The sequence below is a fragment of the Schistocerca serialis genome, chromosome 1 (assembly GCF_023864345.2).
Source record: "Schistocerca serialis cubense isolate TAMUIC-IGC-003099 chromosome 1, iqSchSeri2.2, whole genome shotgun sequence".
Classification (NCBI taxonomy): Eukaryota; Metazoa; Arthropoda; class Insecta; order Orthoptera; family Acrididae; genus Schistocerca; species Schistocerca serialis.
The window spans coordinates 483,862,184-483,889,305 of record NC_064638.1 but is presented as its reverse complement, the minus strand read 5'-3'; the positions used below and the strand labels follow the sequence as shown (position 1 = coordinate 483,889,305).

The following is a 27,122-nucleotide window of genomic DNA, read 5'->3' as shown; positions in this document are numbered from 1 at the left end:
ATGATCATATCATTTCATTTCCTGAGTAATTTTTGTTAGTGTATAAGCTACCTCCAATTTTTGCATTAACGTACATATGAACTGTATGTACAGTACAGTACAATACATTAAATACATACTATACAGTATTGGTCTTCTTCAATATGTAATAACACAAGTTTTTGTGTTGTTTATTGCAATGCTTTTACTGTAGAGAACAATGTACATACATACAGTATTCATTTTTGGGTTCACAGATTGTTTATTTTAATGTAAATCCAATGATAATCGGACTTTTTTGTGTTTCAATCCAGATCCCAGTACAAAAAGTGATGGATTACAGAGGTTGTACTGTTGTCAGTTTTGCGTTTTCCACTGCCGGGTGTTGACCATTCATGCAGAAGGACAACTAGTTCATTGGTACACCCAGAGAACACTACATGATACTGTCAGCCCAGGTGGTATAGGAAAAAACTGCTCACCTATGATTGGATAGGAAATGCATGTAACTGAAATGCAGTAGGCTGCAGGGGGTTTGTCCAAGACATTCTCTTATAGCAGCAAATCCTGGCACTGAGGTTAATAAGGTGTTCCTCAACTTCCAGAAGGCATTTTATACTGTGCCAGACTGCCGATTAATGAACAAAATATGAGTGTATGGAATATCAGACCAGTTGTAAGGCATAACATCAGAAGTCCCATGAGGCTTTTCTCAGATGATGCTGTTTTATGGAGAAGATTCCAAGAAGAGCAGCATGTTTCATTACAGGTTCATTTAGTAAGTGCAAAAGCTTCATGGATATGTTCAGTCAACTCTGGTGGCAGACACTACAAAGGAGGAACAGTGTGTTAAATTCTGAGAGTGTAAGTTCCTAAACGAGCCAACCAATATCTTGGTTCCTCCTACCCACAAAGGACAATTTGAAAGATTCAATCTCAGACAGAGATTTACCAAAAATCATTCTTGCTGCCAGCCATCTGTGGACAAAACAGAAAAGGGATAAGTGGCAATGATATATGAAGTACCTCTGCCACACACCTCTAGATGGCTTGCAAAGTATAGATGTAGACCAATATGTAGAGCTGTACGAGAGACATCTTATACCTAGTTCCAGCACAGAGGAATAATGCTTGGGACACTCAACTAGGAGCTATTAACTAAGATATTTAATACATTGGATGAGTGATGGAGATCTAAATTGGATGCTGAGGGTAGTAGTTTGGATGAATATCTCCAACCAGACAACTTAGTGAAACATGGTAAAATTTTTAGAGAAGGATATGGCTGAGTTTTTCAAGGTAAGAGTGGGCATTAACGGAAGACTCTCTCATTGGTTGATTCACAGTGACAAAAGACTTGTTGATGCCTCAAGAAGAAACAGAGCAAGACATCTGTTTTGGGTCTAGCTAGGTAGGATATTGTCTGCCTGCAAATGCTCTGGAAGAATTATCAGAATATCTGAGTAATTGCTGTTTATCAGGGCACATGAGGCACTAACACATTTCAGGGTTGCAGAGGAGTGGTGTTTTGATAGGGCATAAGTCAGAGGTTTCAAAGTAAGGGTACTGCTGGTAACTGGTATGATAGAGATTTCTGTGGAGAGGTGGATATCAGCATCCAGGAAGGCAGCAACTTTAGTCGAGAAGGAGTAAGTGAAGTTGATTTGGAACTAGGTGTTGTAATTCCCGAGGAAAGAGCAGAGCCTGGGCTTGCAATGTACCTAGATCACAAAGATATTATTATAAAATCTGAGCCAGACAAGAGGTTTAAAATGTTGAATAAATGTCGAAACTCTCTTTATAAGAGCCATTAACATATTGGCAAAGGAAGATTGCATCCAAGCATTTATCACATTTACGTAGATTTATTTGTTTGGCACTTAATAATTGTGAGTCTGCATGTGATCAGCCAAAGATTAGGAAGGAGATTGTTCATTCTGTATCTGGGGGAAGATGAGAGACAGACGTGTGATATACAGTAAGATCATAGGAATATGGAATGCTGATGCACAACCATGCAGCATCTGGAATTAAGAGTGTGGAATTTGGTGGTAATATGACAGGAACTGTGGAAAGGTGGTGAAGGAAGTAAAAAGTCTCTTGGTCATAAGAAACAAGGTTGTGGACAAAGCATCTTTCTGTTGGGGAATTGTCACCAGTCACAGTCTTTTTTCTAAGTAAGGTAGGTTCCTGGCACATTGCCAGTGGAAAGTGAGAGTTTCAGGTCCCAAGGATTTTATGGAGTCTAAGTTAAACTTTTGGGATGGGGTCTAATGGGAAGATCTATACAGAGAGAAGACAAATGTTGTAAGAGCTCTTAGCTCAGTGGTCAGTAAAGTTCATGAGCACAATGCTGGAACCCTTGCCAACTGAAAGACTGATAAGCTCATGATTGATTTTTAGCTCATAAACAAATCTGCAGTACCGTCAAGGGCACCCCACAAGACACCCTCCAATACTAATGTACTTAGTTATGGTACTGGACTCACTGTAAAATGATATGGGAAACAAATGTGACGTGAGGAGTTTTCGAAGATGCGCACACACACACACACACACACACACACACACACACACACACACACACACACACACACACACACACACACACACACACACACACACACACACTACTCTCACCACTAAATTCACCGGCTGAATGCACAGGATTGCAGTTCTGTAGGTTGACTAGGCAGAGTCTCCCCCCCCCCCCCCCCCCTCAACCATTTCTTCTTCTTCTTCTTCCTGTCTATTCCTTCTTCATTTGAGAGGTCTGTGTTCCTGGGAAGGGACCTGGTAGGGATGGTGGGGCTAGGTAGGAGGCAAGGAATTCCTGGAGGGTAGCCAGGAGGTGATGGGTGGGAGAGGCAGACAGTCACAAACAAATCTGCTGAATGGCCATGGGCACCTGCATGGCACCCTCCTGTGCCAATCTATCTCGGAACAGAATCAAAACACCATATCCTCATTCCTGCACAACCTCAACACTATTCTCCTATTCATTTTACCCCATCCTCCTCAGCTCAGTGTGCTGCCTTCCTGGATGTAGACTGATATGTCTCAATCCATATTTCTGTCCATATCAAGCCCTGTATCTGTCAACAATACCTGCAGTTTGGCAGCTGGAATGACAAGAATGTCCTTATGCAGTATGTTGAAAGTCTCACTAAGGCCTGCACAGAATAGCACTATGCCCCAAAATTAACCCTCAGGCAGATTTTCCGTGCCATATCCTCATAAACCCCAAATCCTCCCAGCACCCACAAGAACGAGCCTCAAACAAGTACTCCATATCACCCAATATCATTACAGACTGGAACAATTGAAGCATATCCTCAACCAGCACATGACTATCTATCATTGTATTCAGAAATTAGGATCATCCTAAGCATAATCTTTCCTACTCCTCCTAAAGTTGTATTTCACTGCTCACTCAATCTAAAAAACAACCCAGTCCATCTCTATGTTCCATCTATTCCCTACACCTTGCCACATGGGTCATATCTCTGTGGAAGACCCATGTGCAACACCAATCCGATTCACCTGCCCGGCACATCCTACTCCAGTTCCGTCACTTATCGCATTAGAGGCAGTACCACCTGTGAAAGCAGCCATATCATCTCTGCTGCAACTTCTGCACAGAATTTTATGTAGGCTTGACCACCGACCAGCGGACCATAAGAATGAACACCATTGCCAATTTGTGGCCCAGAGCAGACTCGACCAAGCAGTAGGGCATTTTGCTGTTGAGTGTAACTTTATTTCAATGGCTGTTTTACAGCCTGTGCCATCTGGATTCTTACCTGAACACCAGCTTCTCTGAATTACATATATTAGAACTGTCGAACTGTCCTTGCAACATATCCTTTGAAATATGCCAGCCCCCCCCCCCCTCTCTCCAAAGATTTTACATGGAATTAGGTTCTCAGCCATTAGTGGTTTGGGTCATGTATATTCCCAGTGGGAGGGAACTTATAAAATGGGAATATTGCTGGGAATATGTCTTTGGCCCAGGAAGATTCCCAAATATGGGGAATTTATGAAAATTTTTGGATTTTGGACGTTTTAACACTTAATAACAGAAAAAGAACCTCGAAACTAGGTTACCTAAGTAAATTCATACATTTTCAGGGTGTATACGGGGACAAGGAAAAAAAATTCCCGGATATCCCGTTTAAAAAATATGCTTTTTCCCTTGCGAAAATACACTTTTTCCGTGCTAAGTGACAGTACGTTTTCCGTAGATTTTCCCTCGGAACTGTAAAACTTGTCAATCCTTTGAATGGTTAACGTTTTATACAATCGCGTAGAACTTCCCGGGAGAAAAAAAAGAAAAGACGGGGCAGGGAAGTTTTGGAAAGACCTTTGTTTTGCAGCAACATATACGCTGCATATTTTCGTATTACGAAAGTATAAATTCTAATTGCACCAAACACAGCGCGTTAGTTTCCGGAGCGTTGAAACCGAGGTTGATATGTCATATCTCAAGCCACGAGATCTCGCCAGCGGATGACAGCAGCTATTCAGAGCATAGGACACGTGTTTTAGTCAGCCAATAGCAACATCACTTGTTACATAGCGCGAACACACAAGAGGAAAAGTTAACCGTTTACATTAATGTACACAGTACCATATATCTACAAGAAAAGCTAAGCTTTCACATATAATATTGGTCTCTAAGATTAACACGCTACAACAGAAGCTAAGCTTTCACATGTAATATTGATCTTTTTTTGCGTGTGTTATACTTTAAGATACATCACACAAATGTGCCAGTAAATTTAAAATTATGACATAAATGTCTCGCGGCTCGAAATTTTTGTAAGTGGCTGATCCTCAAACTGTTCAGTTTCGAACGGTCTGTGATTTAGATATCCATCCCACTTTCTCACACGTAACATAATTCATCTTGGGTAAAAAGAAATTTACTTTGAAAGTAACGCTTTTCTAACCACCTTTCGCAATACTATCCGGAGACTGTTAGAAACAGGTTCAATTTACCAGTTGCCAGAGAGCGCCAGAAAACAGACATTATTGTGCGTGTCCAACTGCAGTGGTTTAGGAAGCCCGCATGTTCGTGTGTATTAAGCACTAAGAGCTTAGATTACACCATAAAAGAAACAGGGCATCAGAGGATACTCCAAAGAGCATCGGAATTTCGTAAACCATACTAAAATGCATAATTCAGCTTGAAGTGCAAATTGGCTTTTTCCAGATTCACAATGAAGCAGGTCCCCATCTGATATTAAGCTTTTCAGTGTGGTTTTTGGGATGTAAATTTTCTTGAAGTACCAGTACTATACGATCTCATTTTTGGTTCTTTATTATGTCATAATGCCATACATGGCAAAAGATGATAACGTGCACTTGAAATTCAGCGAACAGTTGGAACTAGCCAATACTGTAGAATAAAACACTTCGTTTCAAATAAAATGATCGCCTCAGCGGAAAGATTGATCAAGCCAAATTTCTTTAGCAAAGTTGCAAAAATAACTTCATTGTTCTGCAAGGCAATTAATGCTTGACTGCTACTAACTTGGAAATAAAATAAAATCAGAAAACTGAAATTAATAATATATTTTTGCCCTCCGTAATTGTGTGAATGTATTTTAATTCACTTGATAGCTCACGGCCACAGAAATCCGTTTTGTTTTCATTTGACGTGGGAGCTGTAAACGAAGAGAAGCAGCGAAATCACTGAACGTAAACACGGGTCACGTGCAGGTTGCCCCCTCCCCGCAACTCAGACAACTCTGTGCAAGCGCGAATCTGGCAGCTAGGGCGCGCGAGAAAAAATTTTCTCGTTTGCATCTGGCTGCTTGCAGCTACTACCGATACAGCTACAGCCAAACTACAGTGTGTAAACTTTTAGATGGCAGACCTCTCCCTAGTCCTGAATCGGTAGAAGTCGGTAACGTCGGGAGGCTTCGGTAGGCACGCAGTTTCGATTGCTGCCAACATTACGTAGCTGACTGTGTTGTACAAGGTAGCCATTGTCGTCAGCTTCGTTATTGTTTTGCGCTGCACTGTTCTGCGTGTTTTTATTGTGCAGTCGTGCTAAACATTATCAAAATGAGTGAAGAGGCAGTTGCTGGCCCATCTCAGGAGTCGCCAACAACCCCTACCGGTAGGCCTACGGTTAGAAGGAAACCAGTATTATGTAGCGATGCTCGCAAAATTATATTGCGTTTGATCGAATGCTGCGAAAGGGAAAGGGAGCAGAAAAAATTGCTTCTACATCTACAACTATACTCCGCGAGCCACCTTACGGTGTGTGGCGGAGGGTACTTATTGTACCACTATCTGATCCCCCCTTCCCTGTTCCATTCACGAATTGTGCGTGGGAAGAACGACTGCTTGTAAGTCTCCGTATTTGCTCTAATTTCTCGGATCTTTTCGTTGTGATCATTACGCGAGATATATGTGGGCGGTAGTAATATGTTGCCCATCTCTTCCCGGAATGTGCTCTCGTAATTTCGATAATAAACCTCTCCGTATTGCGTAACGCCTTTCTTGAAGTGTCCGCCACTGGAGCTTGTTCAGCATCTCCGTAACGCTCTCGCGCTGACTAAATGTCCCCATGACGAATCGCGCTGCTTTTCGCTGGATCATGTCTATCTCTTCTATTAATCCAACCTGGTAAGGGTCCCATACTGATGAGCAATACTCAAGAATCGGACGAACAAGCGTTTTGTAAGCTACTTCTTTCGTCGATGAGTCACATTTTCTTAGAATTCTTCCTATGAATCTCAACCTTACGCCTGCTTTTCCCACTATTTGTTTTATGTGATCATTCCACTTCAGATCGCTCCGGATAGTAACTCCTAAGTATTTTACGGTCGTTACCGCTTCCAATGATTTACCACCTATGGCATAATCGTACTGGAATGGATTTCTGCCCCTATGTATGCGCATTATATTACATTTATCTACGTTTAGGGAAAGCTGCCAGCTGTCGCACCATGCATTAATCCTCTGCAGGTCCTCCTGGAGTACGTACGAGTCTTCTGATGTTGCTACTTTCTTGTTGACAACCGTGTCATCTGCAAATAGCCTCACGGAGCTACCGATGTTGTCAACTAAGTCATTTATGTATATTGTAAACAATAAAGGTCCTATCACGCTTCCCTGCGGTACTCCCGAAATTACCTCTACATCTGCAGATTTTGAACCGTTAAGAATGACATGTTGTGTTCTTTCTTCTAGGAAATCCTGAATCCAATCACAAACCTGGTCCGATATTCCGTAAGCTCGTATTTTTTTCACTAAACGTAAATGCGGAACCGTATCAAATGCCTTCCTGAAGTCCAGGAATACGGCATCAATCTGCTCGCCAGTGTCTACGGCACTGTGAATTTCTTGGGCAAATAGGGCGAGCTGAGTTTCACATGATCTCTGTTTGCGGAATCCATGTTGGTTATGATGAAGGAGATTTGTATTATCTAAGAACGTCATAATACGAGAACACAAAACATGTTCCATTATTCTACAACAGATTGACGTAAGCGAAATAGGCCTATAATTATTCGCATCTGATTTATGACCCTTCTTGAAAATGGGAACGACCTGCGCTTTCTTCCAGTCGCTAGGTACTTTACGTTCTTCCAGCGATCTACGATAAATTGCTGATAGAAAGGGGGCAAGTTCTTTAGCATAATCACTGTAGAATCTTAAGGGTATCTCGTCTGGTCCGGATGCTTTTCCGCTACTAAGTGATAGCAGTTGTTTTTCAATTCCGATATCGTTTATTTCAATATTTTCCATTTTGGCGTCCGTGCGACGGCTGAAGTCAGGGACCATGTTACGATTTTCTGCAGTGAAACAGTTTCGGAACACTGAATTCAGTATTTCTGCCTTTCTTCGGTCGTCCTCTGTTTCGGTGCCATCGTGGTCAACGAGTGACTGAATAGGGGATTTAGATCCGCTTACCGATTTTACATATGACCAAAACTTTTTAGGGTTCTTGTTTAGATTGTTTGCCAATGTTTTATGTTCGAATTCGTTGAATGCTTCTCTCATTGCTCTCTTTACGCTCTTTTTCGCTTCGTTCAGCTTTTCCTTATCAGCTATGATTCGACTACTCCTAAACCTATGATGAAGCTTTCTTTGTTTCCGTAGTACCTTTCGTACATGATTGTTATACCACGGTGGATCTTTCCCCTCGCTTTGGACCTTAGTTGGTACGAACTTATCTAAGGCGTACTGGACGATGTTTCTGAATTTTTTCCATTTTTGTTCCACATCCTCTTCCTCAGAAATGAACGTTTGATGGTGGTCACTCAGATATTCTGCGATTTGTGCCCTATCACTCTTGTTAAGCAAATATATTTTCCTTCCTTTCTTGGCATTTCTTATTACACTTGTAGTCATTGATGCAACCACTGACTTATGATCACTGATACCCTCTTCTACATTCACGGAGTCGAAAAGTTCCGGTCTATTTGTTGCTATGAGGTCTAAAACGTTAGCTTCACGAGTTGGTTCTCTAACTATCTGCTCGAAGTAATTCTCGGACAAGGCAGTCAGGATAATGTCACAAGAGTCTCTGTCCCTGGCTCCAGTTCTGATTGTGTGACTATCCCATTCTATACCTGGTAGATTGAAGTCTCTCCCTATTACAATAGTATGATCACGAAACTTCTTCACGACGTTCTGCAGGTTCTCTCTGAGGCGCTCAACTACTACGGTTGCTGATGCAGGTGGTCTATAGAAGCATCCGACTATCATATCTGACCCACCTTTGATACTTAACTTAACCCAGATTATTTCACATTCGCATTCGCTAATAACTTCACTGGATATTATTGAATTCTTTACTGCTATAAATACTCCTCCACCATTGGCGTTTATCCTATCCTTGCGGTATATATTCCATTCTGTGTCTAGGATTTCGTTACTGTTCACTTCCGGTTTTAACCAACTTTCCGTTCCTAATACTATATGCGCACTATTTCCTTCAATAAGAGATACTAATTCAGGAACCTTGCCCTGGATACTCCTGCAGTTTACCAATATTACGTTAACTTTTCCTGTTTTTGGTCTCTGAGGACGGACGTTCTTTATCAACGATGATAATGTCCTCTCTGGTAAGCCGTCAGGTATTTTATCGTTTCGCCCAAGGGGGGGTCCCTCTAACCTAAAAAACCCCCGTGTGCACGCCACACGTACTCTGCTACCCTAGTAGCTGCTTCCGGTGTGTAGTGCACGCCTGACCTGTCTAGGGGGGCCCTACAGTTCTCCACCCAATAACGGAGGTCGATGAATTTGCAACCATTATAGTCGCAGAGTCGTCTGAGCCTCTGGTTTAGACCCTCCACACGGCTCCAAACCAGAGGACCGCGATCGACTCTGGGCACTATGCTGCAGATATTAAGCTCAGCTTGCACTCCGCGTGCGATGCTGGTTGTCTTCACCAAATCAGCCAGCCGCCGGAAGGAACCAAGGATGGCCTCAGAACCCAAGCGGCAGGCTTCACCCCATTTACAAATCTTCAGTGAGAGCTGCCACATACACAGGACAAAGCATGCGTAGCATTGGAAGATTCAAACAGTTTTCCAAGAATCATCCTGGCGTATCACTATAAACGCCTGGCAAGAAAAGGTGAGTTTCCATTTCAGATATTTTGTTCGCGATCACTTTGAAGGAGCCCCCTATTTCGTCCGAATTACCTTATATTTCATTTTTCCTTGCTACCGTGTTGCTTTGTATGGAAACACCACTGGCTACTGTATTATTTCGAAACACATTCATATTACAGTACTTTGCAAGCAGATGAATGGTTTGTGAGCGCATAGTACACAAACATATATACATTCATTTATATATATATGTAGATTTTAATGTACATGACGATTTCAGTTTCGTTTACTAACAACATTTAAAGCGAGTTTTACTTCCAAGCCTTTCGTCTGCTTTCGTGTAAGCATGACGCGCAATTTGTAGTGCCAGCACTGCAACTGGTAGGCGTGCCTTGTCCTCCCCCGAACGGCTCCTCTCCCCTCGCCAAGCTTACTCCTCCTCTCCCCGCACTCCCCTCACACCTCAGCCGTTTTACAGTTAACACACTGTACAAGTAGCGCCGTAGCGGGAGAAGGTACTGCTTATACGCGAGTCAAATGCACATGCGAAACAGACCGCTGGCAATTGGTCAAACGAACCTAATGTGAACAGTTGTGACGTCATGCTCATAGCAAGCAGTTCATTGTTACGAAGAATTACAGTCTGCGCCTTACGGCCTTTGACATATTTTTGCTATTTGCAGACGCTTGTGCGTGCACGGGGTTTCGTTGTAAATGGCACATTTCCTTTGCCACTAAAGTTTTATTTTTTTCCCTCTCGTTTATATTTTATTGCTGCAGTATCATTCTCCAGTAGCAGAATACAATAACGTTCTTTGTAAGAAAATCAATTCTGCAGTCAAAATCACAAAAATTTAACCGAAAGCTAAAACAATGAAAAATTCCCGGTTTTCTCCCGGATGAAAAAATTCCCGGTTGTTCCGGGTCGTATACACCCTGATTTTAATCCATGATTTATCATTCCATGCATTAATTTCCATGCAAAACATCATTTCCTGCAATGAATTATGATTTTATAAATTTATTTTCCAAAATATTGCTATCACTTTCACTTTTAGAATCATTAATTAATATTTTGTCAAGTTGTATGTCAATAAAATCACTTGTATTTTCAAGTAAATTATAAATATCGACCGGTTTATTTGCATAATTTTTCCCCAAAATGCCATTTTCAATGACAAATGTTTACAAAATTCGCACAAGTTTAGGTAAAGTTTATAGTCTAAAATATCCCTAACATCGACAGAAAACTTAACAAACTGAACAAACAAACTTCCCTGTGTATTTTAGTATCTTTAGGTACTCACTATGTGGCATATCTATATTATAAACTCAGTTTTTCTAAAGGTAAATTATTTCAATGTTGGCAGTTCTAGGAAACGTAGTAGTTATAAATTTCAATGCTTGGCTGTTCTAGGGATAATTCTTTGATATTTAAAACATGGAAAATCAATAAATGTCTTTATTTCTAACAAGGAGGTTAAGTCCAGATGCATATAAAACTAAACATAAAACCTATCCAAATATTTCATTTACAATTTAAAATAGAAAGTAGGAGTGCTCGAATAAAAAACAGCATTAAAATGGGAAAAAAGGCTAATTAAGTTAATTGTAACCATGGTTTAGGTCTTAAGGGCAATATAATCACGATGAGCTGAAATGGAGAAATTTAGTTCTTACAAGACAAAAGAGGGAATTTTTCCCTTACCCCTTGAAAACTACAACACTCTAGGTTTCAGAGAGATAGCCATTTTTTTTTTTTTTTTTTTTTTTCAGTTGATAGTTGTGTCTGCAAGTTAAAGAACCAGTTTCATTAGAGCTCTGTGTGAGATGAAAGTGCGAAATTTTAACATTTAAGTGGCAAGTGCATCAAATAACTTTGAGTAGGCTTGCTTCCTGTTTTGTTCATGGTTGTGTTTTCATTCATTGTTGCAAAATGGTCAAGAAAAAAGGGGCAGTTTGGGCTTCTTTAATATTAAAGGAAAAGGTGTTGTTTGTAAGTATTGTACTCAAGAAACAAGCAAGGTGATTCAGTTGAAATGGAAAAGTACATAAAAAAATGTATCAAATGCCCTGCAGGATTGAAGCATATTCTCACTGTCAGTAAACCAACGCCAAGACCATCAACCACAAAGGATATCAATGCACCATTGACAGTGAATGCACATTCAAATGTAGGCCAGATTACCCAAGCTCAAGCTTTTTTAACCTCAGCTGATTTAAGTTCGGCTACATCTCCTTTCAAGTCACCAACACCACCTCCACCAAAGCCTTGTCCAAGCCCCCTATCTAAACACTCTTCTAGTTCAAGATCTGCAACTATTTACAACCCAGGCTAATCAATAGGAATAAATGCATTTTCGGATCACATGGATAACCAAACAAATTTAAGTTTAAATCATTTTAGGCCTACTATTCTTTGCTATGTAAATGCGTGGTTTATAGTATTCTTTTTTGTAGCCTATTATATTGTAGGCCTAAATTGTTTTTGTGGTGTTAAAAAGTAAGAATGTTGTATGTATTCCATTACATTAAGAAGGCAAATTACGAATCAACAGCCAAACTGGAAACTCTAGTGACTTTCCTTAAGCATATCAAAGAGATACATTAGCAACTCCTACCCCAATTATTTCCCACCATTTGAATACCACAAAAACAAAAGTAGGTTCATAATAGTTTGTAAAACAAAAGTTTGTTAACAAAAGTAGGTAAGTTTTCCTGACTGAACCCTCATGCTAATAGAATATAGCTTCATTTCTCATTTGCATATAACTAGTTTTGCCTTTAGGAGAAGTAGGCCTAGGTTGAAACTGCTCCTTCGAATCTCAAAACAGTTTACAATGTAGTGTGTATTGTGTCTTTTGTACAATAGAAATATTTTAATTAGATACACTGCAGGTATAGCTGTCATATATTGATTACTTTTTTTAAATTTTTTTATTGGGATTGGGAATAAAGTAAAAAGTAGTTTTATGTTTACCCCATTTGTCAAAAGTAATAAAAACTTTTTAGGTGTCAAAAGTTAATAGTTTTTATTCTTTGTTGTGCCTTTATTAAATGCTTCATTACCATTATTTTTTTCCCCCCAGGAGATGAACCAATCTGTAGCTCAAGCGGTTTTTGTAAGCAGACCCCCATTATCTTTCATAGAGCACTCACTGTGGATGTTTTTTTTTCTTCCAAAAATTGAGACCTGCATATAAGTTACCATCAAGATTTTGAATGTCTACAACTTATCTTGAGGCTCAGTACATAGAAATGAAAGAAGAAATAACAAAAATAATTCAGAAAACAAAAAAATTACATCTTCAATGTGAAGGCTGGAATCACATCAGGAATGAGTCTATAATTAATTTTATGATTTCAAAGCCAGAACCATTTTCTGTAGATTTCAAACTGACCAAAACTGAGAGACAATGCCGAATACCTGGCAGAGATCATTAGATCTGTCATCGAGAAGTATGGTCTTGATAAGTTTTTCGTGTTTTGGTGGTTATTGCCAACAATGCTTCGAGCATGAAGGCAGCCTTAACACTGTTGAAAGAAAAGTAGCCTCATATAGTACCATTAGGCTGCATTGCTCACTTTCTCCATTTACATTGTGCTGATATCTTATGATGTCAGACGGTTAAAAGTTTCTTTGCAGAGGTAATAACTGCAGTACAGACTATCAAAAGCAATCACATATTGAAAGCTTTGTTTGATGAAATTTCTTCTGAGAAAAGATTCAAAGACTGAATATCTCTGAAGCTGCCTGGGCACACCAGATGAGGCAGCCACCTTTGTTTGTTTGGAGAGCTTCCAATCGAACAAAGTGGTCCTCCAAACATCGGCCGTCAATGAAAAGGTTCATCTAGACCCATCAATTAAAAGAAAACTGCTAGACGATGCTGTGTTTTGGGTTAGAACAGAAAAAATGATAAATCTGCTGAAACCAATTGTTGATCTTATCACATCCATTGAATCAAATGACCCACAAAAACAGTCTGGCCAGGAAATTAAATGAATTACATAAAAGTATGAAGGAAAACTTACCAACATCACCCATGCAAAAATCAGAAGAAAAGACAATCATGGAGAAGTTAATCAAGAGAAAAAATTTTGGCACTGGACCAATCCAGTAACTGTGCTCAGCATATGGGTTTGGACGTCTTAAAAGTAACAGAAAGTTTAGCTGACTACAGATACAAGGAAGGCTTATTCTCAGAAAGTTTCTTTGGGAAGGGATGGATGATAAGGAAAAAATTATCAGGCCTCTGTCATGGTGAAGGGGGTTGAGAGGTACTTGTGACTTGACAGATGTAGCCATAAGAATATTGGGGGCACCAGTAACTTCGGCTGCAACAGAGCATACATTTAGTAAGTTTTCTTGGTTGCATTCCAAAAAAAGAACCATCTTTCTTCTGAGTGAGCAGTGAAACTGACCATTTCTTTCTTACAATTGGAAACTCATTAATGCTCCATCTCTAAATGAGAAGAAGCAAGAAACAAGCAAGCAAGCAGAAGCCAACCCAGAGGAAACAGCAAGTAACTGTAAAGATGATGATGATGATGATTTTTTTTTTAACGCAGAAGAAGAGGAGAAGGAGCAAGATATTTAATGGACATTGAGAGTGACAGTGACAATGATAATGACAATGACTAGGGGACTTAAACAAAAAGATTGAATATGGAAAGTAAAGATGCTGTATTAAACCTTTTGCCTTTTAGTAGTTTTAATGTGATTTTTATTCAATTATAATATTTTGTGAACATATAAGGGGCAGCAGCCTTTTCAGTATTTGCAGGGACAACAGTCTGGATGATTGACTGATCTGGGCCTGTAACACTAACCAAAACGGCCTTGCTGTTGTGGTACTGCGAATGGCTGAAAGCAAGGGAAAACTACAGCTGTAATTTTTCCCGAGGGCATGCAGCTTTACTGTATGATTAAATGACGATGGTGTCCTCTTGGGTAAAATATTCTGGAGGTAAAATAGTCCCCCATTCGGATCTCCTGGCGGGGACTACTCAGGAGGACGTCGTTATCAGGAGAAAGAAAACTGGCATTCTACGGATTGGAGAGTGGAATGTCAGATCCCTTAATCGGGCAGGTAGGTTAGAAAATTTAAAAAGGGAAATGGATAGGTTAAAGTTAGATATAGTGGGAATTAGTGAAGTTCGGTGGCAGGAGAAACAAGACTTTTGGTCAGGTGAATACAGGGCTATAAATACAACATCAAATAGGGGTAATGCAGGAGTAGGTTTAATAATGAATAAAAAAATAGGAGTGCGGGTAAGCTACTACAAACAGCATAGTGAACGCATTATTGTGGCCAAGATAGACACGAAGCCCACGCCTACTACAGTGGTACAAGTTTATATGCCAACTAGCTCTGCAGGTGATGAAGAAACTGATGAAATGTATAATGAGATAAAAGAAATTATTCAGGTAGTGAAGGGAGACGAAAATTTAATAGCCATGGGTGACTGGAATTCGACAGTACGAAAAGAAAGAGAAGGAAACGTAGGTGAATATGGATTGGGGCTAAGAAATGAAAGAGGAAGCCACCTGGTAGAATTTTGCACAGAGCATAACTTAATAATAGCCAACACTTGGTTCAAGAATCATGTAAAAGGTTGTATACATGGAAGAACACTGGAGATACTAAAAGGTTTCAGACTGATTATATAATGGTAAGACAGAGATTTAGGAACCAGGTTTTAAATTGTAAGACATTTCCAGGGGCAGATGTGGACTCTGACCACAATCTATTGATTACGGACTGTAGATTAAAACTGAAGAAACTGCAAAAAGGTGGAAATTTAAGGAGATGGGACTTGGATAAACTGAAAGAACCAGAGATTGTACAGAGTTTCAGGGAGAGCATAAGGGAACAACTGAAAGGAATGGGGGAAAGAAATACAGTAGAAAAAGAATGGGTAGCTTTGAGAGATGAAATAGTGAAGGCAGCAGAGGATCAAGTAGGTAAAAAGACGAGGGCTGGTAGAAATCCTTGGGTAACAGAAGAGATACTGAATTTAATTGAAGGAAGGAGAAAATACAAAAATGCAGTAAGTGAAGCGGGTAAAAAGGAATACAACGTCTCAAAAATGAGATCGACAGGAAGTGCAAAATGGCTAAGCAGGGACGGCTAGAGGACAAATGTAAGGATGGAGAGGCTTATCTCACGAGGGGTAAGATAGATACTGCCTACAGGAAAATTAAAGAGACCTTTGGAGAAAAGAGAACAACTTGCATGAATATCAAGAGCTCAGATGGAAACCCAGTTCTAAGCAAAGAAGAGAGAGCAGAAAGGTGGAAGGAGTATATAGAGAGTCTATACAGGGGTGATGTTCTTGAGGATAATATTATGGAAATGGAAGAGGATGTAGATGAAGGTGAAATGTGAGATATGATACTGCGTGAAGAGTTTGACAGAGCACTGAAAGACCTAAGTTGAAACAAGGCCCCGGGAGTAAACAACATTCCATTAGAACTAGTGATAGCCTTGGGAGATCCAGCCCTGACAAAACTCTACCATCTGGTGAGCAAGATGTATGAGACAGGCGAAATACCCTCAGACTCAAGAAGAATATAATAATTTCAATCCCAAAGAAAGCAGGTGTTGACAAATTTGAAAATTACCGAACTATCAGTTTAATAAGCCACGGCTGCAAAATACTAACACGAATTCTTTACAGATGAATGGAAAAACTGGTAGAAGCCGACCTCAGGGATGGTCAGTTTGGATTCCATAGAAATTTTGGAACATGTGAGGCAGTACTGACCCTACGACTTACCTTAGAAGAAAGATTAAGGAAAGGCAAACCTACGTTTCTAGCGTTTGTAGACTTAGAGAAAGCTTTTGACAATGTTGACTGGAATACTCTCTTTCAAATTCTGAAGGTGGCAGGGATAAAATACAGGGACCGAAAGGCTATTTACAATTTGTACAGAAAGCAGATGGCAATTATAAGAGTCGAGGAGCATGAGAGGGAAGCAGTGGTTGGGAAGGGAGTGAGACAGGGTTGCAGCCTCTCCCTGATGCTATTCAATCTGTATATTGAGCAAGCAGTAAAGGAAACAAAAGAAAAGTTCGGAGTAGGTATTAAAATCCATGGAGAAGAAATTAAAACTTTGCAGTTTGCCGATGACATTGTAATTCCGTCAGAGACAGCAAAGGACTTGGAAGAGCAGTTGAACGGAATGGATAGTGTCTTGAAAGGAGGGTATAAGATGAACATCAACAAAAGCAAAATGAGGATAATGGAATGTAGTCGAACTAAGTTGGGTGATGCTGAGGGAATTAGATTAGGAAATGAGACACTTAAAGTAGTGAAGGAGTTTTGCTATTTGGGGAGCAAAATAACTGATGATGGTCGAAGTAGAGAGGATATCAAATGTAGACTGGCAATGGAATGGAAAGCGTTGCTGAAGAATAGAAATTTGTTAACATCAAGTATAGATTTAAGTGTCAGGAAGTCGTTTCTGAAAGTATTTGTATGGAGTGTAGCCATGTATGGAAGTGAAACATGGACGATAAATAGTTAGACAAGAAGAGAATAGAAGCTTTCAATATGTGGTGCTACAGAATAATGCTGAAGATTAGATGGGTAGATCACATAACTAATGAAGTGGTATTGAATAGAACTGGGGAGAAGAGGAGTTTGTGGCACAACTTGACTAGAAGAAGGGATCGGTTGGTAGGACATGTTGTGAGGCATCAAGGGATCAGCAGTGTAGCACTGGAGGGCAGCGTGGAGGGTAAAAATCGTAGAGGGAGACCAAGAGATGAATACACTAAGCAGATTCAGAAGGATGTAGGCTGCAGTAGGTACTGGGAGATGAAGAAGCTTGCACAGGATAGAGTAGCATGGAGAGCTGCATCAAACCAGTCCCAAGACTGAGGACCACATCAACAACAAGAGTGTTCATGTTTTTTTTAATCACTCAATTATCACAGTGACCTATTAATCTGAGCGAGTTCATTATTAAAATTATAAAATCCCAGGAATTTTATTCAATTATAACTTTACCTTAAAATATATTTCTGTTTTTGAGTTTGATTTAACTATATAATTACTGCTTTTACCTTTTAACTAACAGTTTTTGACCTATCTTGCTAATTAATTATAAATATCCAAGAATTTATGAATTTTGGGAATATTGCTGGCAATATTCCCTGGGAATATTTCTTCGATTTTAAATTCTCAGGAATTTTACAACACTAATAGCCATATAACAACCGTATTTGTTTGTAATGCTTTATATTGCTCCTGTCAAAAGTAGAAAAATAATTTTGATGAAATTTCAGTTTCAAGAGTTTTAATGAAGCTTCATACAGCAAAAAGAGGTAGCATCTGAACTCTTCAACTTTTTTGTTTGTTGTGCACACAAAGATCATTTCCTTCATTCTATTGGTACTGACCAAGCAGCGTTTTATCCTTCGCCAACGCCGTCATTGCTGAGTGCAATTTGCTCCTGTCCTCCCGCAAAGGAAAACTCCCTGCCAGTACTGGGAATCAAACATGGGTCCTCCACTTGGTAGTCAGCCATGCTGAACAATCAGCTACCTTTCCTTCACATACAAAAACCATTATCAGTTCTGGTCTTCAGTTCCCCCTTACTACATGCTTTTCTGAATCAAGCACATACACTTCAATTTACTCACTATAACTCTTAAGCTAGATTTTTCAATTTTCCCTTATATTGTTTGCACACTACCATTTGTAAAGAGACTGTCCAGCATCCCTTACAGACAGCAATGTGGAGTTTGCACGCCACTGAGGGCACTACCAGTGTGAGAACTGACACAGCACCACTAGTGGCGGTCTCCTCACATTTTGTAGGTAACACCTCTAGCTGTTGCTTGCAGATAAAGGGGCCATCACTGTAGCGTACTATTAGTGCTGTGTCTAATATGAGTGATGTCTATTCATTTTTCCTATACCAGTTATTGGATCATGGCCAGTGTTATGATTTCTCTTGGCTTTCTCTTTGGTTCTTTGCTAGCAGCTCAGACATCAGAACTTAAGCTAAAGACTTGTCTACATGGAATGTTCCCAGACTAGTTTTCTCTTTATCCTAAGACAACTGTATGGCTATAGGCTTATCAATCATTATATCTATATCTGCTCCTTCAGAACCTCTACAGTAAAATAGTAACAAACTGGTGTTATGGCATACACGAAAGTTTGTTACATCTTGGAGGTAATAGGGGAAGTGACACGAGGCCTATAAGACATCAAAACCAAAGTAGTATCTGTAAAAATGTTATAATCATTGTATGGTAGCACAAGTGTAAATTGGTAATGAGTGGTAGACAGGCACACAAACAAAAACTAGAATATCGCAGTTCAGCTTAGTATATTTATCCCCCCCTCCCCCCACAAAAAACGCGCGCGCGCGCGCACACACACACACACACACACACATTCTGTTCTGGTGGAGAATTCTTGCATTATGTGTATCCTTGTCCACAAGTAGTAAAATACATCACAAAAGGATTACTACGTCTCAGCAAAACTAAAGTGCATTATTCAATCAATCTGCAGAAGTTGAATGAAGTCTGTCCTTTACATATGGTTCAAGTAGTTTCTGATAAGAAACTGCAGCACATAAGGGATTTACTGAAATTACAATTGTTCAGTCACAAAATGACATCCGTATCACCTGTATAAGGCAAGAGATAACAGAGCTTCAGCTGAAGTATTGTTAAATTACCGGTCCACCACAGTAGGTTTAACAGTATCTGCTCAAATTTTTGCTATTTCTACAAGCACATGTGAGATGGTTGAGTGATGAGATGTGTAAAGGGGATCTCTGAGAGTGTTATACAGGGAATAAGTTTATCAAGATAAGCCCGCCAATATCCTGTCATGGTTGAAACATCTTAATTACTCACTACTAAAATTTCATTTGGAATTATGAAACTGGAATTTTAAGCATTAGCATTTGTATACACGTCAAAGCCAGAAATTTTAAGTTAAATCACACCATTATCCCAACAAGAAGTCACCTCCATACAGCACATCTTAGGGTGAGATGGAAAGAGATAGGGAAAAGACTTGCAATCTCTTTTGTTTATGTTGGTGCTATGAAGGATAACACTAATGCAGAAAGAGAAAAAGACAGAGTGAGAGTGAGAGAGAGAGAGAGAGAGAGAAAGAGAGACAGAGTGAGAAGAAGAAGAAGAAGAAGAAGAAGAGAGGTGGTGAGGGGTGAGGGTGGGGAGGGGTAGGAGCAACATCAAAAAAGTGAGGGAAAGGGTTATGGGGGAGGACTGAAGACAGGATCAGAAGAGAACCTTGCAATTATTTCACTCTTACGTAAACATAAACCAAAATAAATATTCAATATGCACATATCAATAACAATGTTGCCCATCACCCATTCCCTCTATGTACATCAAATTAAAAATGATTTTATTTTCCAGTAATCATGTGACAGAAACAACTTGTTACTATTTATAAAATAGAAGAACAGGAAAATGGAAAATTTCTGCGAACACGCTTAAGCCTGTAATAAAAGTGCCAAAAATACATCAAAGGAAATTATAATATCAAAAAACAAACCAAAATGTAATTTTTGATGTCCTTGTGCAGATTTGGGTAGAAGTTCATTACTGAAAAATCAGAAAGGCTGAGCAACAGTTGCTCCTTCAAGTTTCTGGGTATTGTGTCACCAGATTCCACAGGTATCAAATATACCAACAGATTTCTCACTATTGATAACAGCTGCAAGTATATAACTTTCGAGTCTGCTGCTAATGACCTGTTAAAAAGACAGAATTGTTACTAACATGAAAAGGAAGATGAGTAACACTGAGATCAGATGCCGCTAGTCATACATAAAGCTAACATTATCATAGTACACCCGTAGAAAAAAATGAAAAATAAACCACAAATTATAAATAACTGAACCAGGAGAAATAATTCTAAAAAGACAAAGAAAAGTTAAAACTAATATGACTAATATAAAATAATATGTAATAAATGAATTTTAAAGGACTGCAATATAGAAAGTGTGACAGTACACAGTTTATGAAAATCTGTTCAACATTAGTGACAAGACTGGGTGTTAGCAGTTTCATTATTGTGTTGAATGGCTAACGCTGAAAACTTGCAGACGTAGACTGCTACTGTTTTATGTGGAGGGCACAGCACAGCCTTCCTCAGGCAAAGCTCATGACCCACATAGATATCAAAACTCCAACAAGCAGAGGCATTATACTTCTGCAGCTCTGGGCCCAGATGCGATGGCAGTGTGATATGGTACTACCAACTGTCTAACCATTCTTGATTGGTTCAGAATTCATAGTAGTGTCTGAACATAACAACAAGAATCTCTGGATAGGTATGGCTATGAAACATGAAACTGCACTGTCTTTGATCAGAAACATGAACTTATTCATTCATTCATTCATTCTTTCATTATGTTCTGTAGATCCCATCATGGAGGAGAATTTTCAGGATGCACAATAAGCCAAGGTATCAATTATGAAAAGACAAGGAAATCATAGAAACTTAATCTGTAAACTTTAAACTATTACTATATTGCTTAATGCTATTCACACTTAAGCCTTCTGTATCTGATAGAGTAAATTAGAAAGAACGCTGCTACTTTGAAATAAGCTGCTGCCTTCTCAGTTGTTATATAAAACTACAATTTATCTGCTATTAGTTCCGTAATGTTTACCTGATGTAATATATTTCAAAGAACCTATATTGTAAATACTGAGCACCATGTACAGTACATTATGACCAGTCATGCTGCTTTACTGCGAGCACTATTACTTGCCAAGTAGCTAATGTAACTTTTCAATCCCTGAATCTGGATATTCAGATAATCTTAATCTAGATATTCGGATAATTTGTAAAAAGAATGCCTAAAGAGGTATATTTTTAATTTTCTTTTGACTTGCTATAGATTCCCAATTTCTTGCTTTTATGTTGGATGAGAGCTTGTCAGATATCTTCTCGCCATAGCAAATAGTTCCTTTCTGAACACTACACAAGGTGGCAAAGTCAATATGAAAATTATTTTTGTGTTCTGCACTGTGGTATGCAAATCACAGTTCAGCTGACTGATTTTTTATCATCAGCAACAAAAACCATTAAAGACTTAATGCACTGAGAAAGGAATGTAAGACTTCCAAGATCCTTCTAAAGGTTTCTGCAACATTTTCAGTTATCTGCTTTACACAATTATTCTCACTTTATTTTCCTTACATGCACTGCCCCAGAAGATAATTTCAATAATACAATGCAAAGTGAAAATATGCAAAATATGTCAACACCTCTGCCTCTACACCATGAGACATGATTCTAAGGGTGCACTGAGATTCTTGATTAGTTTATCTGTGTGTTGACTTCATTTTAACTCATCATCCAGCTGGACAACACGGAATTTTATACAGCTTGTTTCATTCAGTAGACACCCATCAATGCCTATGAATATTAATTGTAGCCAGCAATATAGCACTAGTTATGTTTTTATCATGGGTGTATTAGTTGTAAGCTGCTGGAATTTGAAAGCTAAATTCCAGGTTGGCAAGTCACATCAGATCTGATTTAGTATAGACATGAACTATTATAGCTGTTTAGACATGAAGTCTAATGTTTGCTAACCAATCAGTGAGTAAATAAGTCACTCTCTACCATATCATTTTTTCTACCAGTGGTAAATATAAGCACCTGTTTTCTAGATCTAATCCTAAACTGCAGAAGCCACCAAGCAGTGTGTGGCGGAGGGTACTTCTGGCACCACTATCATTCTCTCCTTCCTGTTCTTTTCGTGAATAGTGTCCAGAGTTGCCACAAGTTTCTCCAAGTGAAATTCCCTGATATTTCCCTGATTTCCAGCATTTTTCCCTGACAAATTTAGAGATGTCAAGGGTAAGCAAAGACATAGGTTGACAAAAAATGTAAGGACTTCCATATTTCTCCCCCATTTTGTTTTGTTTTAGGGCGCAAAAACGACTAGGGGCATACACACCCATGTCAAAACTGTGCAACATGAAGACAAAGAGAGGAGTTAAAAATGACATGTCAAACCCCAATGACAGATGAGAAGACATCTAAAAACAGGGACATGGAGAAAAGTCTATAAAATACACAATAGAGAAATGGAGGTCCAGAACTAAAAATTAAATGGCCTTCGCCATATTGCTACAACGAATAAAAAGTAAAACACAGTCGACAGCCCATGTGTCGTTCACTAAAGCGGCCAATAACTCAGACAGCAAACTTAAACAAGAACATAACTGATCAAATAAAGGGCATTCTGTTAGGAAATGGCGGCCAGTTAAAAGTTGGGTGCTATGTGCACAAAGTGGTGGGGGAGCACCACTTAACAAATGGCAATGGCTAAAATGACAGTGCCCAATACGTAACCTAGTTACAATGACCTCCTCATGGTGGGAGGGGCGATAGGAGGTCATCCAAGCCGCTGGAAGAGGCTTCATAACCTGGAGCTTATTTCCATGAAGGGATGACCAGTGGTGATGCCAAAGTCACACCACCTTCTGAAAGAAGGCAACACAGAGATCATCAAAGTGAATGCAAGAACTAGGGGGATGAGGGACGAGGACTGCAGCCTTGGCAGCAGCGTCAGCAGCCTCATTTCCTGTCAGACCAACTTGACCAGGAACTCACAAACATCACAGTGCCACCATCAAGAATGAGCAAGTGCAAGCTTTCCTGGACCCACTGCACTAAGAGATGGACATTGTACAGTGCACAGAGGCTTTGAAGAGTGCTGCGAGAGTCTGAGTAGATGACACAATTGAAAAAGTGTGTGTCACTGGATGTACTCCACGGCCTGACATAGGACAAAGAGTTCTGTCATAAACACTGAGCAGTGTGCCGGAAGCCGATACCAAAAAACGTTGGCACCAATGACGAAGGCTCACCCGACATCACGATCAGTCTGAGAGCCATCAGTGTACACAAAGGTACCATTGTGAAATTCCATGTGAAGGTTGTGAAACTGAAGGCAATAGAGCAAGGCTGGTGTAGTGTCCTTACGAAGTGAATGAAGGCCAAGGTGAACACGGGCTGCTGCACGAAGCCAAGGTGGTGAGGGGTCCACACCCACCAGGAAAGTTGCAGGGAACATGAAGTTAACCTGAAAGAGCATGAGCCAAAAGCGAACTCCAGGAGGTAACAGAGAAGAGGGATGGCCCGCATACTGGCAATCAAAGGAGTCATCGAAGAAGGAGGCGAAGGGTGGATGGCCATGCATGGCAGACAAATGGCATGCTTACCTGCTGAGGGGGCTGTCATGGTGATAGGACAGCAGTAGTTCAATGGATTCTGCATACAGACTCTCAATCAGGCTTTCCTATCGAGCATGAGCCCCAGGAATTTCATTGTTTCAACAAATGGAAGAGCAATAGGCCCAAGATGTAAAGATAGTGGAAGAAATCAATTGTGCAGACAGAAGTTCATACAAATGACTTTGCCAGTGGAAAAACGGAAGCCATTGCCAATGCTCCATGAGTAAAGACAATCGAGACATTGCTGAAGACACCGCTCAATCAGACAGGTCTATGAAGAACTGCAATAGTGGGCAAAACTGTTAACAAAAAGGGAGCCGGAGACGCATAGCTGGAGATAGGCCGTTATAAGGTTAATCACGATAGCAAAGAAGACAACACTCAGGACAGTACTCTGAGGCACACCGTTTTCCTGGATAAAGGTGTCCAACTAGGCAGAACCCACATGTACTTTCAAACCTCTGTTTTTAAAAAAAAATCTTAAAAAAAACAGGGGGGCGGCCGCAGAAACAACACAGTCCTCCAGCATGTGTCATAGCCTTTCTCCAAACCGTAAAACACGGCCACAACCTGGGATTTCTGCACAAAACCATTCACGGCATGGGTGAACAAAGTGACAAGATGGTCAACTGCAGAACGGTGAGCTCAAAATCCGCACTGTGCAGTGGTTAGTAAAATGCAAGACTCGAGCCACCATACCAGCAGGGCATGAATCATACGTTCCATCACCTTGCAAAAACAGCTGGTGAGAGAGATGGAGCAGTAGCTACAAGGAAGGTGTTTGTCCTTACTGGGCTTGGGTATGGGTATGACAGTGGCTTCACCCCAGTGTCTGGGAAACTTGTACATATTATGCAGAAAGTGCTTAAGAGAAAGGTGCTGCAACATTTGAATGTGAACAGCGTTTGGCCCTGGGGCAGAGGATCTGCATGAAGTGAGAGCATGATGTAGCTCTCTCATAGTAAAGGTGGTATTGTAACACTCAGGATTCTGAGAAGAGAAGGTATCGCCTGAGCCTCCTCCACTCGTTTCCAATGGAGGAAGGCATGGTGATAGTGGGAGGAGCTCGAAATTTCTGCAAAATGGCAGCCCAAGGTGTTGGAGATAGCAATAGGGTCCATGATGACATCATCTGCTACTGCCAGGCCAGAAACTGGGTAATGGATCTCGGTCTCAGAGAGCCGTCGGAGGTTGGCCCACACGAGGGAAGATGGGGTGGAACTGTTAAAAGAACTAGTAAATTAAATCCAGCTAGCTTTTTTGTTATCCCGAAGAACGTGACAACACTGTGCACACGTCGGTTTGTAATGAATGCAGTTTGCCGCCATAGGGTGACAATTAAAAGCACAGAGAGCATGTTTACACACAAGAATTGCGTCATGGCATGCCTCAGTCCATCATGGGACTGGTACATGGTACGGTAAAGAGGATGTGCGAGGAATGGAATGTTCTGCGGCAGTAAGGATAATGTTTGTAAGATATTACACCTGGTCATCACAACTGGGGAAACTGTGTTCGTCGAAGGTTGCCAGGGATGAGTAAAGCCTCCAATCAGCCTTAGTAAGCTGTGATTCGGGTGCGCATGGAGGTGGGGTAGGAGTCAGCAAATGGAGAGCACACAGGAAACGGTCGCTCTAGTAGGTTACAGAAGGACCACTCAAGATGATGGGCAAGATGGGCTGTGCAGGAGGATAGGTCCAAATGGAAATAGATGTGTGAGGAGTCTGAAAATAACGTGGGTGCTTCTGTGTTATGGCAGAAAAGTTAAGTTGATTAAGAAGGTCAGCCAAGAAGGCACCTCTCAAGGCAGATTACTGGGAGAACCCCAAATGGAATGGTGGGCAGCAGAAATAGGTGATGTAGCTGCCCAATAAGCTGGAGGAAGTTGGCTGTGGTGACACTGAATGATGGAGGGATGTAAATGGTACAAAGGGAAAGGTCAAGTGAGAAAGGAAAAGGCAAACTGCAAGAGCTTGAAGACGGGTAGTTGGGGAGATGGGTTGACTATGAACGTCATCCAGTATGAGCATCAAGACTCCCTCAGAAGATCGAATTCTGACCTTGGGTGGAAGTCAAAATGTACCAGGAAGAAATGCGAAAGCTCAAAGCAGTCTTGAGGACGCAATTTTATTTCCTGAGGGCAGAGTACAAGTGGACACAGTAATTCTAAAAGCAGCCGTAAGTCCTCTTTGTTGGATTGAAGGCCGTGAACATTCCATTGGAATAGAGTCGTGATGAGGAAAAGAAGTAGTGTCATCTTGGTGACCACTGAGTACCAGCCTGCGAAGACTCTCTGTCACAGGGCACCAAGGCATGAGGATCCTGCTCCATGAGGTCCACACAAGCATCAGCTTTCTTCTGCTGTTGGCCTGTGGAGTCCAACGCAGAAAAACGGTTGGTGGTAAGCACCGGCAACATGGAGGCGAGCCGGGCAAGTTATCATATGGCGACACCGTAGATGAGGATCTTCAAGTCGGCAAAAAAGACCATTTGCCTTTGTTGGACTTCGTCGAGCCTTTCCGGTTAGCAGAGAAAGACTCAGGTGCTGGTTGGCAGGAGGGTCATGGGGAGTCTTCATGGGAGTATTCCTCTTGTCCTTTCTGGCCTGCCGGTTATGTAGCTGGTGACTTTGCCCCTTGAGTGAAAGATTGATAGCTTGTTGCACAACTGGACGAGGGGATTGCAATGCTACCATGACAATGGGTGATTTCACAGCTTCAGAGCTGAATTTGAGGTCACATGTCTGTGTGGTTATGACCTTCATGGAGTGAGATGTAGCAAGAAAAGTACTATAAGTGCCAGACAGTAGAGCGCAGGGTTTGCAACAAGCCAATAACTTGCGAGTGACTGGGTAAGGAACTTTTTCCATTACCCAGATCTCCTGGACAGCCCGCTCATCAACATACATGGGACAATCTTGAGAGGAAGCAGCATGGTCGCCAATGCAGTTGATAAAGCAGGGAGGAGTTGGACAATCGCCCCTGTGCGCATCCCTACCACAGGTTACATATTTGGCCAGGTGTTGACAAGACATTCGTGTGCTGTTGAAATGATGAAACTGGTAGTAGCGCATCAGGTTTGGACTGTACGGTTAGACTGTGAGACCTCATAGCCTGCTTTGATCTTGGATGGAAGCAACACTCTATCAAAGGTGAGAAAAAGAGTGTGTGCGGGCACTAAAGAGGCATCTACCTTTTTCATCACCCTATGGACAGCGATGACATTCTGATCAGAGGTACGTTTGGATTTCGGCCTAGGTCAGACCATCGAGCAGCCTAGTGTAAATAACACCACAGGAAGAATT

At 40.7% G+C, this 27,122-nt stretch overlaps 1 protein-coding gene across 1 annotated transcript in view; it reads right to left on the bottom strand.

The window, feature by feature from the left end:
• The window catches only part of LOC126473677 (rotatin), a 399,830-nt gene that overhangs the window by 250,868 nt on the left and 121,840 nt on the right, over positions 1-27,122 (bottom strand). Inside the window, exon 8 of the mRNA XM_050100916.1 lies at positions 20,115-20,313. Within this exon, the coding sequence (XP_049956873.1) occupies positions 20,115-20,313 (199 nt within the window). The remainder of the gene's footprint in view (positions 1-20,114; positions 20,314-27,122) is intronic.